Source organism: Cnephaeus nilssonii, assembly GCF_951640355.1.
Source record: "Cnephaeus nilssonii genome assembly, chromosome: 15".
Classification (NCBI taxonomy): Eukaryota; Metazoa; Chordata; class Mammalia; order Chiroptera; family Vespertilionidae; genus Cnephaeus; species Cnephaeus nilssonii.
Window position 1 is genome coordinate 44,635,806 of NC_137086.1, and position 20,809 is coordinate 44,656,614.

General features: G+C 41.0%; 1 protein-coding gene across 4 annotated transcripts in view; it reads left to right on the forward strand.

The window, feature by feature from the left end:
• STAMBP (STAM binding protein) overlaps positions 1 to 5,248 on the forward strand; it is a 29,074-nt gene extending 23,826 nt beyond the window's left edge. For all 4 annotated transcript variants that reach the window (XM_079792835.1, XM_079792833.1, XM_079792834.1 and 1 more), the window contains exons 8-10: positions 1,790 to 1,902; positions 2,741 to 2,840; positions 4,589 to 5,248. In XM_079792835.1, the coding sequence (XP_079648961.1) occupies positions 1,790 to 1,902; positions 2,741 to 2,840; positions 4,589 to 4,645 (270 nt within the window). In that variant the 3' untranslated portion in view covers positions 4,646 to 5,248. The remainder of the gene's footprint in view (positions 1 to 1,789; positions 1,903 to 2,740; positions 2,841 to 4,588) is intronic.
• The last annotated feature ends 15,561 nt before the right edge of the window (positions 5,249 to 20,809 follow it).

Genomic DNA, 20,809 nt, shown 5'->3' on the forward strand with positions numbered 1-20,809 from the left:
CACAGAGCACACCAGCCAGGGCAAGGCAAGGTTTTTTATTTAGTTTAACAATTATTTATTGAGCCCCTGATATGTGTCTCTATATTGTCTCTCCAGTTAACCCAGCTTTAGATTGGAGGTCTGGATTGGCCTGTGTAGGCCTCATCTGTTCCGAGTTAGAATTCCTGGCTCTGAGAAGATTTGACTTTGGGTGGTGGGCACATGATGCAATGTACAGATCTTGTAACATATAAACCCACACCTGAAACCTATGTGTTCATATTGACCAATGTTACCCAATAAATTTAATTAAAAAAAAAGAATTTCTGGCTCTAACCATGGGATAAAATGTGTTGGTACAGGCCATTTGTCCTTAGCAGTCTATAGGAGCATATTATTGTCAGGTAGAAACTGTTTTTCCCTTGTAGTCACCAAAATCCATACCCGCCCTGTGAAGATCTGTGTATGGCTTTCCTGTCAGCATCTAGCTAACACGTTCCTGTCCTACAGACCTCTTCCACAGTGTTCTGTGGAGTGGTGCTTCCCAGACAAGGTGGCACAGAAGAATCATTTAATGAGCTATTTATTATTTATTTATTTATTTTTAATCTTCCCCCGAGAATATTTTTTCCATTGTTTTTTTTGTTTTGTTTTGTTGTTTTTTTGGAGACAGTGGGAGGGCAAAGGAGGTGGGGGGGGGGGGAGAGAGAGAAAAATACTGATATGAGACACATCGATTGGTTGCCTCCTGCTTGCTCCCAACTAGTGCTACGGATTGAACCTGCAACTGAGGTACATGCCCTGGGCCAGCAATCCTTTGGTCCGTAGGCTAGCACTCTAACCACTGAGCAAAACCAGCCAGGGCTAATGAGCTTTTTGAAAAAAGAGAAGTTTTTCTCAGGATGGATGTTTCTAGGGGTGGAGCACAGGGGCCTGTGCTTTCGACAAGCTCCTCAGGAGCTTCATTTTTTGCACGGCAGGTTTGAAAACACTGGTCAAATATACTGATAGATTCTCTGTGCTTTTCTCTTAGTGAAGGTTGGTGGACTTTTTGAGTCATTCTGGGTCTTTCTTTTTCTATTCTTGTTCTCTAAAATCACACCCCCTCAAAGGTGAACATATATCATTATATGGTTGTTCATTTGTGTACAAAGAATGTGCTTAATTAAACAATTAAATAATTGAGAACAAAAGATAAACTGAATGTACATTTAGATGGTGTTCTAACCTCACATTTCAATATCTTGGTCCTTTTCCGAAACAAGACAGGTTCCTTTGTGTGACTTAACTGCCCACTGAAATCCCAGTCACCCCTGCCTCTTACATCCTTGGATGATATGCTTTAATCACTGGACAGCCATTGCCCCTTTTGCCTTAGAGCCCCAGACTCATGTTTGACCTTTTAACATCTCTGTCAGGAAGAAGAATCATTCATCTAACTGTGGTTAAGTCCTTGACTTCTACCATGTTGAAGTGTTGTTGGGCAGCTGTTCCATCTATTCCAGAACGATGCCTCTCACTGTGCAGAGAGAGCCTGTCAGGATTTAAATTAAGTCTTGATGGTCAATTAGAAATTATGAGTCTCTTCACATACTCACGTTAAACAACAGTTGTTTACACTGCTGGAAAAGAAGTTGATTACTTATCATGAACTTCAGGTGTACCCCTCATGGCTGCAATGGTTTTGAACTTGAGAAGGAGACTGTGGCCAGCTAGCTGCTGAGAACTATTTGACTCTACCTTCCTGCATGGGCCAGGATTAGCCGTGTATTCTAACTGATTGTGTCTCTGACTTTTTTTCTCTTCTCAGACTCATCCCACACAGACTGCCTTCCTCTCCAGTGTTGACCTACACACTCACTGCTCCTATCAGTTGATGTTGCCGGAGTCAATAGCCATTGTTTGCTCCCCTAAATTCCAGGAGTAAGTACATAGGACATGGTTCGGGGGAGCATTACAAGGAGGTAGTGGGGGGAAGCCTCAGAGGAAAGGGTCTGTATCCCTAAGACCTTGTTTTCTATAAAATATATAGATTGTCGTATTAATTGGCTGCTCTAAGAGGCTTCCTTTTAAGTCTCATATCCTGATAAACCTGGTACGCTTGTTTGAAAAGCTATTCAAACAACAGCTTAGGTGCTTTTCTTTTCTTTCTTCTTCTTTTTTTTAAAAAATATACTTTTATTGATTTCAGAGAAGGAGAGAGAGAGAGAGAGAAACATCAATGATGAGAGAGAATCATTGATCAGCTGCCTCCTGCATGCCCCCTACTGAGGATTGAGTCCACGACCCAGGCATGTGCCCTTGACTGAAATCGAACCTGGGACCCTTCAGTCCACAGGCTGACATTCTATCCACTGAGCCAAACCAGCTAGGGCTAGGGCTTTTCTAAGAAAAGGACATAAGAAATTTGAAGTGTTTGACTTGAAGCAATAGGAATTTTAAGAGATTTTATGTCAGATTAGAGAATTTCAAAATCAAACATTATCTCAATGTTAACTTCTTTTTCATTCTAAATCCTGTTATTTACTGTGAATTCCCCTAGCAAACTAGTATAGTGGCAGTGATGACTCATTCTCTAACTCTGATTCATTCACCAGAGAAGAGACTTACCACCAGCCAGTATACTTCTGAGGTGGTCTCAAAATGAGCTCTGTCCTGCTGTGTGTGTGTGTGTGTGTGTGTGTGTGTGTGTGTGTGTGTGTGTGTTAGGAATTGGGGGGCCACATTTGCTTGATTCTGGGCCTGCTCTTTCTTTTTCCAGAACTGGATTCTTTAAACTAACTGACCATGGACTAGAGGAGATTTCTTCCTGTCGCCAGAAAGGATTTCATCCACACAGCAAAGATCCACCACTCTTCTGTGTATGTATCTATGTAGAAGGATTCGGGGCTGTGCCTCAAGCACAGCTGATGAGGTGCATTGCCTTTCTGACCCACATAGAAGATTAACCTTATCACCTATCTTCCCAAATCTTCCTATTACATGGGAGGCAGTGTGGGATGGAAACAGATTGGAGTCTTAGCTCTGCTACTTAAGAACCATGTGTCTTTGACAACCAAGGCTACTTAACCTTCTTGCACCTCAGCTTTCTACCTGTAAATGGGGATGATAATAATAATCCCTACTTTGTAGAGTTATTGAGAGGGTTAAATGAGATAATATGCAGAAAATACCTAGTGCAGTAAGCTGGCTTATTAACTGTTAGTTTTTTTTCTTCATCAACATCAGTTGCTAAGCCTATCTATATATATAAAAGCCTAAGCAACCATCTGACCATTTGACCGTCTGACTGGTAGCTATGATGCACAATGACCACCAGGGGGCAGATGCTCCGACCGGTAGCTATGACGCATACTGACCACCAGGGGGCAGGCACTCAATGCACCCGGAACCAGAGAGGAGGGAGCCCGATTCTGGGGTGCGTCACCCGAGAACCGCCCTCTTGCAATCTGGGACCCCACGGGGGATGTCGGAGAGCTGGTTTTGGACAGATCCCCGCAGGCCAGGCTGAGGGACCTCACCTGTGCACGAATCCGTGCACTGTGCCTCTAGTACTTCAATAAAAGATTTGAAATCATAGGGAAAAAGCCACTTACAATAAGTAAAGTATACTTGATTCTGGAATTTTACTTAGATAATACAGACTTTATGATCTTCTTAGGAAGTTTTTCCCCTAAGTTGAATTCTGTGAATAAAAAATTTCATTTGCTGATAAGCTCAGTGTGTTGCAGTATGCCCCTCTAATCTAATGTGATAGTGTCACTCCACTCCATGCTGGCCATGGAGTATTATTTCTTTAGGGTTCACTGAAAAGTGCCCAATACGGAAAAGAGACTCAGAACATTGTCATGTAAAGGGAACTGGGGGTGTTTAGAAGAAAAACTCCAGGGAGAATCTGAGAACTGGCTTTACTGTTAGAAGGACTGTTGTATAAAAAGATATTGGGTGTATTTCTTATGACTCTCAGAACTAAAACTTAGATCTCTTGGAATGACAGTTTTCAGCTGAGAATGAGAACAACTTTCTGACAGATCTGTTAAAAAAAATATATATAGCTTAGTCTGTGGAATTGTGCACATGAAACCTGTATGATTTTGTTAACCAGTATCACCCCAATAAATGCAATAAAAAGGAAAAAAAATATTAGGTTAAAAACCCTTAAAGAAAAGTATAGGTTAGAAAAATAGGTTAGTCCACCTTGGAAAGTAATAAATGTCTAGGGGCCAGGATGTTAAAACAGGCTGTGCAATCCCCCCAAATGTCAGGTTTTCAGTTAAAAAGATTCCTTTTGCATATGCGAGTAGGAGTGCTTTATTATCTGGTTGACGTAGTATCCCAAAAAAACGGCAATGAAGTCAGCAATTCTTCCAGGTACACATATGCCTTTTGAATGATTCTAGAGTATAGATACACTTGAAAAATAAACGAGGATAGATAGGCCCACGGTGGAAGTGATGATTCCTAGACCCTTTACCGTAACTGCCAGTTAAGTAGCAATCTGGCTTCCAAACTGGGAACCAGTAGCCAGAATGAGCATTTTTAAGTAAGAAACTTTAAAAAATGACTTCAGAATGTTCCAGGACTTCCCCTTTCTTTTTCTCTGTTACAGAGCTGCAGCCATGTGACTGTTGTGGACAGAGCAGTGACCATCACAGACCTGCGATGAGATTTGACCCCAACACCTGTCAAGAACTATAAAACCACATCAGTGTACTGTAGCCCCTTAATTTAAACTTTCCATAAAGCTCCGGAAGCTTTTTTAGGCAGAATAGAAAGTGAGTATCACCTGGGAGAGAACGCTTTCTATTTCTGGTTTGAAAAGGAATATTTGGATATATATTTTTAGGCAAGTCTGGAAAATAGCATGATCATGCTTAAGCAACTTTTCAGTCTGCCTGTGACTAAGAAATTAACTCGAAAGAAGGGTATAATGAACACTAATATACTCTTTGTTCTAGATTCACCAATTGTTAACATTTTTTTCTTTAAGCTCTCCTAATTTCTCTGCCAACTTGTTTATTTTTTACCTTTGGACTAATTAAGGGCATCTTTGCAGACATTTGGAAGCCATTCAGAAAATCTCTGGGTTTTCCTGTGGTTTATGGCAATGTTAATAAAGTTTATTATGAGAGCCAGGGACAGCTCACTATGTCTGACCAGATGGTGAGCTTGACAACCCTGAAGGATGATTTTGTTGGGAATTACTAATATGTTATTTAACAAATATTTCAGGATATTTTTTCCTCTACAATAAAAAGCAATTAACTTATTTGTTCATGTGTGCTCTAGAGCAATCTGTTTGATCAAGCTTCATCTGAACAGGCTGATTAAAAGGTCTAGTTTTGGGGAATATGAAATGTGAGATGTACTGCCGTGCAGGTGTGTCCCAGTTCACCTTTAATTGTTCTGTGTTTTTTGTATACCTGTTGCCATCATCCAGGGCTGTGAAGTCATCTGTGCATTTTGGTGCTGTCTCAACTTCCTCCCTATGTCCTAAAAGCTTTCAGGTGAAGATAATAGAGCCTTTATTTGGAGTTCCAGGTTACACTCCAAATAAATGGTTGCATTCCCATGCCTCCCCACCCTACCAATTTTTTGTGTTGACTATTCTTTTCTGAGTTGGGCAACATTTAGGAAGGTATTTAAAGCTGCAATTGATCCTGTGCTCTTCTTTCTATGAGCTTGTGTTCTTAGGTGGCCTGGAAATAATGGTATTGTTTGTGACCCCCAGGTGGGGGCAGAAGAGTAAAAAGTTTGGATAGGAGAGGAGTGGTTTCTTTTTGTATCAGAATTCTGTGGTGGAAAGTCTGCAAATGTATGAAGTTTTGCTTCATTTGAAAATGTTATGTCCTGAATATGTTCAGTCTTTATCCCTTAGGTTAGTGGTCGCAGAACTTTTCCCCTAAAAGCAACTCTCTCTATTCTTGTTCTTCTATTGGGTTCCTAACCTGCAGGATATTGGAAGTTATTTCTCCTGCAGTTTTAGCGTGGGGAGGAATGTGGGGCCAAGCGAGGAAGAGTGCCTCACCTGTCACTATCCCCCTTTCCCTGGCGTGGCCCTGAGGCAGCCTGGACTGTTCCGCCTTGCCCTAACAGTCCTGCTGTTGCCTGGTCCTGTACAGTAAATATGCACACATTTTGAATAATGATCTTAAAGTTTATACAATTTAAAAATTAATAAGTTAATTATAGAAGGTTTCCTTTTAGAAGGTAAAAGAAGGAAAGCATGAGAAAATAATTACATAATCATTTGTCTTTATTTAGAAATGAATGATAATGCAATATCACAAATTAAAACTTCTGGAATTTCTACATATTGTACAGAAGGAAATTTAGAACTTTAGATGCTTTAATTATTTAATAAGAAAGAATAAAAAGATATGAATTAAGCATTTGCTTCAAATTACAAAAAAGAATAATGAAATATATGAGGAAAGCCAAGAAGAGAGAAATATTAAAGCATATATTACTGAATTTAAAAAATAGGAGAATTGATAGATAAGTTCATAATGTCATTTAAAAAACACACACACAATAAAATTGCCAAAGACAGAAAAAAAAAACTAGAAATGAACAAGGAGATACAAAAAATGCATGTTATAAGAAAGTTCTACATATAACTAGGCTACTTAATTTGCTACACAATGAAATAGATGATTTTCTAGTAAAAAAAAAATTATACGTGTGACTGAAACCACAATTATAAGTAAAAGACTAAAAAGTCAATATTAATAAAGTGGAAAAGAGTGTGCTGGTATTATCTCCAGGTGCTTTTATGAGTGAATTCTTTCAAACTTTCAAGGTACAGATCATCCTTATGCCATTTTTTTTTTTGTAAAAAAAAAATCACATTATCTAAAATTTGCCATATTAATCTTTTTAAGAGTACAGTTCAGTAGTGTTAAGTTTACTCGTATTTTTGTGAAACCAATCTCCAAAACTTTTTCATCTTGCAAAACCGAAACTCTGTACCCATTGAACAACATCTTCCTTTTCCTCCTTCCCTAGCCTCTGGCAACTACTCTTCTCTTTTCTGTCTCATAGAATTTGACTTCTTTAGATATTTCATACAAGTGGAATCACACAGTATTTATCTTTTTGTGACTTGCTTATTTTATTTAGATAATGTCTCAGGATTCATCTGTGTTGTAGCATGTAAAAATTTCCTTCTGAAGGCTGAATAATATTCCATTGTAATGTATACAACACATTTTGTTTATCCATTCATCCCACAGTTGACATCTGGGTTGCGCCCACTTCTGGTTATTGTGAATAGTGCTGCTGTGGACATGAATGTATAAATATCTCTTGCTGTTTTTTTGTTGTTTTTTTTTAATATTTTTATTGATTTTTTAAAGAGAGGAAGGGAGAGGGATAAAGAGTTAGAAACATTGATGAGAGAGAAACATCGATCAGCTGCCTCCTGCACACCCCCTACTGGGGATGTGCCTGCAACCAAGGTACATGCCCTTGACCGGAATCGAACCTGGGACCCTTCAGTTCGCAGGCTGACGCTCTATCCACTGAGCCAAACTGGTCAGGGCTCTCTTGCTGTTTTAACTACTGTAGATCATAGGAAACAAGAAAACCAACATAATTTATTTTCGTGAACATACCTAATAAATCGTGCACACACACACACACACACACACACACACACATGCTTCACACCATTTTCAATAACATAGATGCAAAAATCCTAAATAAAGCACTAACAAATTTATTAATAGAGTAAAGGAGTAATGTGTCCAAACTGCCAGCATTTATTGGCATCCCCATTTAGAACTTGCCCCTAACCCCCAGCTAGTAAGTGGCGGACTAGGAAGGCAGCCTAGATCTGCCTGACGCCAGAGCCCAGGATGCACATGGTAAGTTTGTTAAGAAGGTATTGATGGCCCCATAAAATACTCCCACTGATATAATACATCACGGAAGTAGGTCAAAGGAAAAATAACAGACCTGAGAGTCTCTCATAGATAATAAAGTATTTGAAGATGAAAATTGACATTCTTCTTTTTTTTTTTTTTTCAGAGAGGAAGGGGAGAGAGAGAGAGAGAGAGAGAGAGAGAGAGAGAGAGAGAGAGAGAGAGAGAGAGAGAGAGAGAAACATCAATGATGAGGTATCGAGTCTACAACCCAGGCATGTACCCCTGTGCCCCTGACCCAGATCGAACCCAGGGCCCTTTAGTCCACTGAGCCAAACCAGCTAAGGCTTATTCTTTACTTTTAAAACTCCCCTAATAAGTTAGGAAAGAAAGAAGCTTCATTAACATGATAAAATATATTTTCTGGAACAACACCCAGCATAATTTTTTTTCTTGCGCAGGGGCCATACTAATCTCTATATCGTTCCAATTTTTGTTTTTAATAAAGAAGTAATACTGTCAGGAACTACTGTTAATTCAACAGTGTCCTGAAAGGGTCATCTAGCCACTATCATGAAGCAGGATAGAGAATTTACTACTGGAAAGGAGACATAGCTTTTGGAGGCAAACTAAGTATCTACCTAGAAATCTGAAGATAATAATGAAAAACAGACCTTACTGCCCTGGCCGGTGTGCCTCAGTGTTTGAGTGTCAACCCATGAACCAGGAGGTTATGGTTTGATTCCCAGTCAGGGCACATGCCCAGGTTGCTGGCTCGATCCCGTGGGGGGCAGCTGATGAATGATTCTCATCATTGATGTTTCTATCCTTCTCTCTTTCTTTCTGAAATCAATAAAATATCTATATCTATCTATCTATATATATATATTTTAAATATATTTTATTGATTTTTTTACAGAGAGGAAGGGAGAGGGTTAGAGAGTTAGAAACATCGATGAGAGAGAAACATCGACCAGCTGCCTCCTGCACACCTCCTACTGGGGATGTGCCTGCAACCGAGGTACATGCCCTTGACCGGAATCGAACCTGGGACCTCTCAGTCCGCAGGCCGACGCTCTATCCATTGAGCCAAACCAGTCAGGGCAATAAAAATATATTTTAAAAAATAAGCATTTTTCTGAATATCAGTGAAGTTAGAAATATTTTTTAAAAATTGGGGAAATTTTATTACCAGATAATTCTTATTATAAACCTGTAAGTTAAAATACTATCATACTGGTGGAGGGCTAGTATGTGCAAACTTTAATGCTGAAGGAGATAAAACTTGAAGAGATTAAGTTGTGGAAGCCCACAGAACTCTAAATGAGTGGTCTCAGACATCCAAACCACATTCTGAACCACAATGCAGTACTGCCCTCCTAAAATATACAGAGACACACGCATTAGGAAAAACTATGAGAAATGGGTACACCAAAATATTAGTATTAGTTATCTGTAGGTGATGGAATTATGGCATGATCTTTTTCCCCTCTCTATACTTTGCTTGAATTTTCCAAATATTCTACAGAGAACACTTTCATAATTGGACAGGAAGGACAGTTCTCCTATTTTCAGAAACCAAAGCTCCACTGCCCCTTCGATGTGGGAATCCAGCCAAGACCTTGCTCTTGGACAGCATCCGTGAAAGGGCCTTGGGAATGCTCCTGGGCGCAGCAGCGAGGCCTGTCATATATGGAAACCTTCCATGGGGATGACCTCACCACTGGGATTGATGCAACATAAACCTTGTCTGTGAGAGCTGGCAGAGATCTCGCACAAAAACCTGGAGGGTGAAGCGCCGAGAAAGAACTGACCCAATGAGAGAACTTGTGGCCTTAAGACCCGAAGAAGTCCAGTGTACCCCCCGGGCGAAGCCAGTCTCCTGTGACCAGTTCCTGGGGAAGGATTACTTTTCCCTCCCTCAGCCTCCTCCAGATAAAGAGCTCCCACCATGGCCCAGGGTTATTTCTTTTTCCTGGGCCTGAGTGAGAACGGAAGATGTTACTGTTGTTGGACAAACGGTAATGGGTTATTGGTGATGAAAGAAGTAGAAACATCACCTGGACTGAAAAAAGAAGAGACCATTCTTAGCTATTCCCGTCATTCTTTGTAATTAGCTTCCCCATCCCTGGCAGTCTTGTTTTTTGTTGTGTGTGTTTTTTTTCTTTAACCTCACCCACCCGACATATTTTTTGCATTGAGGGGGGAGGGGAGAGAGTGAGAGAGAGATTGGTTGCCTCCCACACGCACCCCACCAGGGCCTGTAACTGAGGTACATGCCCTTGCCCGGAATTGAACGCAGGATCCTTCAGTCTGTGAGCCGATGCTCTATCCACTGAGCCAAACCAGGTAGGGCCTCACTCCATCTTTTAAAAAGCCAACAGCATCACACCCAAGCACAGTTCCATCAGAATACGGTCCAGCCATTTACAGCGCTGGCCCCTTTACCACTTGGAACAGCTCTTAACACCCCGGCCCATGTTACTTAAGCATCTGCTTCTAGAACTTCTCTCACTCAGTTCTGACAGCATCAGAGACAACAAGTCCCCATGAGTGCTTTATTTGGCTCAAGTTTGAAAAGTTGTCTGGGCATTGAAGGACCATAAGTGATCTCTAGACTGGCCTCACGTTTATAGAAATTGGGGCTGTCATTTGTGTCAGGAGCTGGAGGAAGCGAACTTCCTAGGTGTTAGCTGTTGGTCGCACACAAACTCACTCTCCAGGATAACTGCTTCCACACCCCCTTCCGGAGTCCGCCCTGGTCGCTGGATTCCATTCTCAGCACAAGGTGTTAGCAAAGTAAAGTATTCTTAAGGCAGTGAAAATGTAGTCTGCACTTGAAATTTGAGGTCCCAAGTGGCCTCTTCCCATTTCTGGTTTCTCACCTCACTGGACTTGTTCAAGGTTATTCTGGCTACCCAAGAATTCTTATGCCAAATGTAGGAAGAGCAGGACCCGCATTGGTGGCAACGTTTTGAAATTCAGACTAGTTTTAAATTATTTGCATTATGTTGTTATGAGAGAACCTTGCCTTTAGAACACAAGTGATGCTTCCAATAGTTCTCAGCTCATAGCACATTGCAAGTATATTTTCCCCCTCAGCACTAGGAGAGGGTGTGATGCTGAGGCAGGAACAAAGGCTCTGGAGCTAGAATGACCTGGGATGGGTTCCTGGCTTCTTCACTTACTGGCTATGTCACTTCAGTAAGTGTCTCAGCCTCCCCGGCCAAAGCCCTCGGCTCTAAAAAAACGTGAATAATAAGAAAATACATACATAGGGCTTAGTACAACGTGTAGCATGTAGACCCACTCAATAAATGACAGCTGTCAATAAAAATAATAATAGTAATAATAATGAGGCCTGAACACACACACAAAATAAATAACAACAAAAAGAAAGAAGGAGGCCTGAAGCCAGTAGTCTGCTGCAAATCACACATTGGGACCCATTTTGGCCTGGAGAGATGGGCAGAGGGTCCTAACAACCCAGGCTCAGCTGAGTCCCGCTGTGCTGAGGCCTTTCCCAGGGAAACCACAGTCCCTCATCACTTAAAAGCCACCCTTCTGGGTGTGCAGGCCCAAGTGTAGAGCTTGACTTTTAAAAGACCAGCCAGCAAGGAGGCTCCAACCCTACTTTTTAAAGCCCTCCACTCCCTCTTCCCGCATCACTTTGCTCCCCCAAGTCACTCCTGTCTGCAGGGATGAGGACAGGGGCTGGGGCATCACCACTCAAGGGCTTGCCAGGAAGGAGGAGTGGGAGTTTGGGGAGAGAAGTGCCTCATAATGAGCAAGGGAAGACGCTGGGTTCCCAGGGCACCTCCCAAGCCAGCCCCAGGCTTGAGACACTCAGAAAGTGAGGAGGAGGGTGGTCTGGTTCTAGCTCCCCCCGAGCTGGGGTCATCCCTGAGGGCGGGTGGGCAAAGGCAGGTGGCTTTTTACCTACTGGCTGGTAGGTTTAAACTTTTCCCCTTTGGCTGTCACTTCTTCACTTAGCGTTGACTGCTGAATGCTGGCTCTCTTGTAGTGCAGACCATGCTCCCAACCCCCAAACTGCACACTTTCTTCATGTGAGAAGTCTGGTGTAGTTCAAACACTTTCCCCCTCCCTACCCCCACCCCCTCCAAGGGGTTACCATAGCCCCGCTTGTGGGTGGGGTATTGGCCCATTGGACCTGTGAGGCAGCCCCATCCCCACTGCCTGCCCCGTCTCTCATCACCTCCCCCCAGTCCTCTCAGGTGGGCTCAGGGAAGATCAGGACAGCTGCTGAAGGAGACGGAGGACTATTGTGGGCACCTGGATCTTTCAAACTGTCCTCTGGGAATCCCCCTTAGCTGGCGGGAGGGAGGTGCAGCCCTCCCCACAGAGAAAGGAAAGAATCCCCTCTCCCCACCACACTGCTCTCCCCACAGGCTGAGGACTATGAAGGGAAGACGGTCTCTTTTCTCCAGCTTCTTGCATAGACACCTCAGGGCCCGTCAGTAAACCTGGGGGAGGTGTTGGGCTCCATCTGTGGCCATCTCCTGGAGCCTGGTGTTTGCAGCTGGGGCCATAGAGACGATTTCAGAGGGAACAGAAATGTTCATTCAACATTCTGTACACAGGTAAAAGTTAATCCAGTTTTTCAAACCCTCTATTTCCTTCCTGATTTTTTGTGTCTCCTTGTTCAATTGGTTACTGAGAAAATTGTGTTAAAATCTCCCAATATGGCCCTGGTAGGTGTGCTCAGTGGTTAGAGCGTCTGCCTGCACACCGAAGGGTCTCGGGTTTGATTCCCGGTCAAGGGCACATACCTGGGTTGCAGGTTTGATCCTTACCCTAGTCTGTTTCTCTGTTTTGTTTAGAAAAATTTTTATTCCCTCTCTCTCCCTCTCTTTATATTATGAAATGTCTTTCTTTATCTTTAGGACTGCTCCTTGCCTTAAAAGCTACTTTGTCTGATGTTTATATAACTTCCTTTTGATTAGTACTTTACTTTCAATCTTGCATTTTAAGTGCATCTCTTTGTCGATTCAATATCATCAAAGAGCCAGAGTAACAACCTTTATCTTTAAACTAGAGGCCCAGTGCATGAAAATTCATGCACTGGAGGGGGGTCCCTCAGCCAGGCCTGCCCCCTCTCACAGTGCGAGAGCCCTCAGGGGTGGGAGGCGATCGGTGATCAGGGGAAGGTGACGCCCCTTCACACCTCTGCTGCTGCCACTGCCGGCAGCACAAGCCTTGGCTGGCTCTGGTTACCTGAGCCTCGGGTGGCCCTGGGTGGCTGGGCAGCCACCATTCAAGGCTTGTCTGCACCTCAGGCCGGCCCTGGGCAGGTGGGAGGCTGAGGGGACTGAGCGCTGCCATCTTGTGGCTGTGGGTGCCGCCATCTTTGAGGATGGGGCAGTCAATTAGCATATTCCCTCCTTATTGGCTGTGGGTGCCGCCATCTTTGTGACAGTGTGAGGGTCAATTAGCATATTCCCTCTTTATTAGATAGGATAGAAATATTTAGTCAATTTAAACTTAATGTAATTGCTGGTATGTTTGGGTATAAGTTTACCACCTCACAATTTGCTTTCTGTTGTTCCCACCAGTTTTATCTTTCTTTTTCTCTCCTTTCTTGATTTCTTTTGGATTAATCAAGTGTTTTTTATTATTCTAATTGGTTTCTCCTCTACTCACTTATTAGTTATATATCCTTTTTCTTTTAAAGATGACCCTGGATATTATAACATTCATCCTTGACTTATTAACATTTCATGTAAAATAGTAACTTTTCTCCTGACAAGACAATGCAAGGATCTTAGAATACTTTAACTCTGTTTATCCCCACTCCTGACTTTAGTGTTACTGTTTATTGTGCATTATAATTCTACATATATTGTAACTCTCACAAAACATTCTTTTTTTTGTTTTGTATAGTTAATATTCATGCAGATTTATGCACATATTAATCCTTTCCATAGTTCTTTACTCCTTCTTGAATTTCTGTGCTTCCTACTGGGGTCATTTTTCTTCTTCCGGAAGAATTCTCCTAAGGCAAGTCAACTGGTGATAAATTATCCCAGTGTTAGTTTCTCTGAAAATGTCTTTATTTAATTTTTCAGGATATTTTCACAGCATTTTAAAGACGTTATTCCATTGTAAAATGTTGGCTATAAGTTGTATTGCTGTTCTTTTGAAGGTACCATATTTTCCCCTGTTGGTTTAAAAATTTTCTTTTATTTTAGTTCTTCCCCCCACCTCACACCATGGTCCAGGATTATATGCCTAGGAATAGTTTTCTTTGTATTTATCCTAATTGGGATACAAAGTACTTCTAAATATGTAGCTTAATGTGTTTTACCAGTTTGGGAAATTCCTTGGCCATTATTTTTCAAATATTCTTTCTGCCCCATTCTTTCTCTCTTCTCCTTCTGGGATTGCAATTACACATACTTTAGACCTTTTCACCATATCCCAAATTTATCTTTCTTGTATTTTTTATATTTTTCAAAATATAGAAATCTGTTTTTATTGTTTCCTTTTTTCTCTCTTTCATTCCTATTTCCTGGTATTCCTGACAATTTTTAGTGTGGCCAAAAATGTGTAAAGGCTCTTAATGGTATTACCTTCCTCTAGAGAGAATTTACTCTGGATTTTGGCAGGTATTCCAATCTGGAACTGAACTTATTCAAAGCTGGGTTCAGTCTTTCCAGGGCCTGTTCTACTTTTGCTTGCTCTCTCAGGTCCCATGAGACCCAGCGCCATTATAGAGAATAATACGTGTTACTCAAAGTCTACTGATTTAAATGTTAATCTCGTCTCAACACACCTTCCCAGGAACATTAATATTGGACCAAGTATTTGGATACTGCGGCCTAGCTAAATGGACAATAAAATTAGCTTCCTGGTGGGAAGCCTGGAATGCTCGCCTGTGCTCCTCCTGTGCAGTGGGCCCTGAACGCCAGTCTTTTCCTCTCCAGCCCCACACGTCTGCCAAAAGTGCTGGTGACCTTCTCAGTCTCTTAGTTACTGCTTCTTGCTCAACTTCTTGGCCTCTGCCCTGAGCTGCTTTAATATCGAAAGATGTTTCAAGAGGAACATGGCTTAGAATGTCAGGTTCACCCCAGTGACTTTTCTCTCTCTAGAAACCTGTCCTCTCACATCCTGTCTGCACTGGCAGTTCCCTGGTGCTTTCAAACAGGTGTTTATTCATATTTTATCCTAGAGGGGAGGTCATTGAGATGCTGAAAAGATATTTTATTAAATTTAATTCCCAATTAATAACTCTTAATAAACCTAAAATGAGATAATACTTAACTAATGTAAAGGCAATGCACAGTATATTGACTAGTATTTAATGGGGACACCGTAGAGCAGGGTCCTCAGTGGTGTAGTGGGGGAGAACATGCTTCAGTATTATCTGTGTAACCAGCAGAGCAGAGTTGCCTGGGTCCCATCTCAGATTTAAAGAATTAGAACCTGCAGGGGCTGTAGGGGATGGGTTAAGAAGAACGAACTGGAAACCTTCTCATTAAAGAAAGGAGGCCAGCTGCAAAACATCAAACATTGTTCTGAAAGTCCTAAGTAGTGACATAAAGCCCTAGCCAGTTTGGCTCAGTGGATAGAGCATCGGCCTGCAGACTGAAGAGTTCTGGGTTCGATTCTGCCTCTCCCTCTCTGAAATCAATAAAAACATATTTTAAAAAAAATAGTGACATAAAAATAAGAAAATAAACACAAGGTAGAAATATTGGTTAAAATAAATATTATTTTCAGATGATATGTTACCTACCTGAAAAAGAAAAATGTCAAATGAATGAGTTTAGCAAGATGACTAGATAAGTGTGTATAATAATGTATTATATGTGTATATAATATATATATATATATATATATATATATATATATATATATATATATATTTCCTACAGGTCAGTAATCAGTTAGAATATATAACAAAAATGCTAACATAATAGCAACAAAAAGTATAAAAACCTAGTTAAAAACAGAACTGTGCAGGATCTATATGATGAAAACAGATGTTATTGAGGGACATAAAGTTGTAAATAAATGGAAAGACACAAATGGAAAGTCAAACAATGTAAAGGTATGAACATTTTTCTAGATTAGTATGTAAGTTCAATGTAAATCCAACTAGGATCTCAGTCTTTTCAGGGGATGTGGTGACAGAATTCCACAGAATGATTTTAAAGTTTTCCTGGGAGGATAAGTGAGCAATACAACTAAGAAATGCTTGAAAGAGTGATGATGCACTATTTAGTTCAGCTGATATTAACACGTAGAGTTATATTTAAAATGGTGAGATACTGGTGCAGAAATAAACAGACAAATAAAAGAAGAGAGCAGAGTATAGGAAGAGGGAACATTTCAAATCAAGGACATGGTGTTGATTAATTTAGAAATGACGTCGGCTAATTAATAAATGGTGCTGGGAAGTAGCCCTTGAGGGAAGAGAGAAGGCAGGAGAGTTTGATCCCTATCTTATTGTTTAGGATACGTTTAAAATACATTTCTGCTGGATTAGAGATGTCAAATGTAATAAATAATCAACATGCCAGAATGGAATGTAGGTGAATATTTACATAATTATTAGTTGAGGAATGCTTTCCCAAACATAGATACCAGTATCCATCTTTAGAAAATATAAGGCAGGTATATCTTTCCCAAGATAAGACAGATATTATTATGATAAAATTTAAAACTTTGTCGGAGTAGTGTTTACCTTGGGAGAATTATTGAGGGAGGTTACATTATGCACTTAAAAATTGTGTACTTTTCTGTATATACATTATTCTTCAATTAAAAAAATAACTAAAACTTCTGTTTGGAGAAAGATAACATGACAATAATTAAAAAAAATACACTAGGTGGGGGGAGGGGGAGGAATGGGGCTGGGTGGAGGTGGGCAAAGGGGGGTAAAATGAGGAACATCTGTAATAATGTCAACAGTAAAAATAAATAAATTAATTTAAAAACACCAAATGCCAAAATAAAATTTAGAAAGACAAACTAGGAATAAATATTTGTAGAATTCATGACCTAGAAAAGGTTAATTAATATCTTAATATATAAAGAACTATTGTAAATCAGTAAGAAAAATTTAAGCACTCTAATAAAAATGCAAAAAGTACAAACAGGTAACTCACCACTCTCCCTAAAAATCAATAGGAAAAATATCCTTCAGTGAGTATTAACAACATCAAAAGGCTTGATATTCTCTAGCTGTGTTGTAAGGAACTGAACACTCTCATACCTGCCAGGGAGAAGAAGTTCCAATTACTTTCAGGATGTTTGGCTTAACAAAATAATTTGTAATTAAAATGTGAATTCTACTTGACTAAGAAATTTCTCTTTTTGAGATGATCTAAAAAGATAATCCCAGGTACACAGACCTAAGTAAAAACACGAATTACCGTATTATTTAGAATAGTGACAAACTGGAAATTACTTACACAGCCAAGCTGTAAAGGACTAGCTCAATAAATACATTGAAATACTAGTATATGCAGCCAATAGAATAAATGATGTTGAAAACCTATATTAATGGACACAGAAAAAATAAATTCTAAGACATTTTAAGTGATAAAAGTGAAATTTATTTAAAAATATACATTTTTAAATATTTTTGTTGATTTCAGAGAGGAAGGAAGAGGGAGAGAGAGAGATAGAAACATCAATGATGAGAGAGAATCCCCTATTGGGGATCGAGCCCGCAATCCAGGCACGTGCCCTTGACCGGAATTGAACCCGGGACCCTTTAGTCCGCAGGCCAATGCTCTCTCCACTGAGCCAAACCAGCCAGGGCTAAAATGTATTTTTATTGATCGACCTGTTGCTTCCCGCATGCACACCGGGGACCAAACCTGCAAGCTGGGCATGTACCCTGACTGGGAATCAAACTGGTGACCTTTTGGTGAACGGGACAATGCTCAACCAACTGAGCCACACCAGCCAGGGCAAAAGTGGAATTAATTTATTTCTTCATTTAGCAGATATTTATTGAGTGCCCATACGTGCCAGGCCCTCCTCTAGGCATGGGAGATACAACAGTGAGCAAAAAGAAAAGAAATTACTGCTTTTCTGGAGCTGACATTCTAGTGACAAAGGAAAGATAATGAAAAGTGAAATAAATTATGTAAAGTAGTGTGTACAGTAAGATACCATTTTCTCAATGGGTGTATGTATTGAAAAATGTCTGGAAAGATTTTAGTTCATGGTGATTATCTGGGGACACAGTAGAGCAGGGTCCTCAGTGGTGTAGTGGGGGAGAACATGCTTCAGTATTATCTGTGTAATTAACTGAGCAGAGTTGCCTGGGTCCCATCTCAGATTTAATGAATTAGAACCTGCAGGGGCTGTAGGGGATGGGTTAAGAAGAACGAACTGGAAACCTTCTCATTAAAGAAAGGAGGCCAGCTGCAAAACATCAAACATTGTTCTAAAAGTCATTAGACAAAACATCATTGTTCTAAAAGTCATTGTTCTAAAAGTGATTTCTGGATGACGGGAATATTCATTTTGTACTTCACACTTTCCCCCCTGAAATATTTTTGAATAAGTATTCCTTTTAAATCAGAAGGAAATAAATGAATTTCTATTTTGACAAAAATAAAATGACAAAAACATCATTTTTAAAAGTTTCTGAGTAATTGACATTTGCTATTTCCTTCCCTCAAAGAAATTAAAAGATCAACAACTGTCAAGTGGGAGAAATTTATTGATATTAAAAAGAACTGCTCAAATGCAACTCAAAACCACAATGTGGAATAACAGAAACTCTTCATTCATTGCTGGGGAACACAAATGGTACTTTGGAAAACAGTCTGGAAATTTCTTACAAAACTAAACATACTCTCACCAGGTGATCCAACTGTATCCATCCTAACTAGTTCCCAAATAATTTAAATGTTTAATTTTAAAATAAGAGGACGCTAAGTGTCCACTTTTGGATTCGGAAAGATTAGAAAGATGGGTAATTGCCGATGTTCCACAGGGTTCTTTCGGGCACCAGGACAGCCAGCTGAGCGCGGTGGCTCAGTTGTCACCTATTTTCATATTTTTCTTTTAAAAAAAAAATCTATTGAGTGTATTACTTTTATAAACAATTCTTAGGTGAGGCGTCATGAAAAGTAATGTTTCCCAGTGTAATCAACAAATGTACATTGATGCTCAGTGTCTGAAGCATGTGAGGAAGATGGATCAGACACTGCTGGCAGGAGTGTAAACTCACAACCTTTTTGGAGGGCAATTTGGCAGTTTCTATCAATATTTCAAATGCACTTGCTTTAACAAACCACTTCACTTTAATTTACCATAGAGATATACTCACACATGCACAAGGGCACATGGAAAGTTTTATTGATTGCCACAATGTTTGCATAAGTAAAAAATTAGAAGTAACCCAAGAGCCCATCAACAGGATATTGGTGACATAATTCATGGTATATCTCCATTATGGAAAACTGTGGTGAGGTTTTAAAAATTATAGGAACTGACTTGGAAAGACATCCAAGAGTATTATTAAAAGAACACAGCAAGTTTCAGAACAGTGGTAAAAACATGTTACAGCGTAATTCCATTTTCAAAGAAATATGCATAGATTACATAGAAAGTAATATAAAAATGATAGAAAGACTACGCATCATACTGTTAATGGTGGCCATCTCTGACTCTGACTCAGGTCTGTGTGAGGTTGCAAGGGACGTTAGCTTTCTAAAATAAATATTTTTTGTGTTCTTTGACTTTTTGCATTGATTTTTGAAATCAGGAAAAACAAAAAAACAAAGAAAGAAATGTTAAGAGTGGGTTGGCTCATACGAAAAGGGTGTGTGTGGGGGGAGTACTCTGGCACCTGGTTTAGCCTGACACCTCCCCCACCTCCTTCTCTCTAACCAAAGCCAAAGGGGACTCCCCTCCCTAAGGTTTGTGAAACGAAGCTGCTGAACCGTACCCCCAGGATTTCTGATTCAATCCCTAAATATCCCTTAAGGGTTTCAGTTTCTGACCTCTGGGCTCTGTGGACCCCGAATCACAACCATCTCCCTTTGATTACAGGCTCATTATTGTTTATCAGCTGATTGTACCCACCAAGGTGTGCACGTCCTCCTGACCACAGAGCTGAATGATTAGAAGGGAGTGGAGCCGCCTGACACGATGAAGGGAAACATACCCCTCGAGATCCCAGGTCAGGCCAAGGCAGACAGGCACCCTGTCACGCCCGAGGAGGGAGACTCGGGGGAGGGGGAGCTCATGATCTGGGCCCTGGCTCTTAGCTGCCTCTGCCCGTCAGGACTGATGGCACTCTGTCCCTGCTGGACAGCTCCCACCTCAGCCACTGCTTGGATGCCCCCTCAACCACAGGAGGACTTTCCCCAACACCTGCAAGGCTCAGGGAAGCTTCCCAGCAGGCCTTGAGTTTAGATTGAACTAAGCACGCAGGGCAGTGGTTGAAAGGTAAGATCAGTGATTAGAGTGTCGGCCGCACACTGAAGGGTCTCAGGTTTGATTCGGGTCAAGGGCACGTACCTGGGTTGCAGATTTGATTCCCTGTGTGTGGGAGGCAACCAATCGATGATGTTTTTCTCTCTCTCCCTCCCTTCCACTCTCTAAAACCAATGGAAACAACATCTTCGGGTGAGGATGAACAGAACATAAGGCTGAAGAAGAGCACATCATGATAGCTACAGTGTCCCTTTTCTAAGGGGACCAGCACAAGCCCTCAGGTAAAGCCTTCCCCAATCCTTCACCTGGGTTCTCTCAGCAGCGGGCGCACCTTATCCTCACCTCTACCCTGCTCAGTCCTCAGTTACCGGGGAAGACAGACGGGCACCAAGCCAATGCTCCAGGACTCCAACCAGCCAGAACTCCCATGCAGTGTCCCCAAAGTGGGTGCACCTGGGCCTGGTCTGGTGCAAGCCCAGGACAGCTAAAAGCCAGAGGGAAATGCCACCCATGCCCGGAGAAGGAATCCCCTGTGTCCT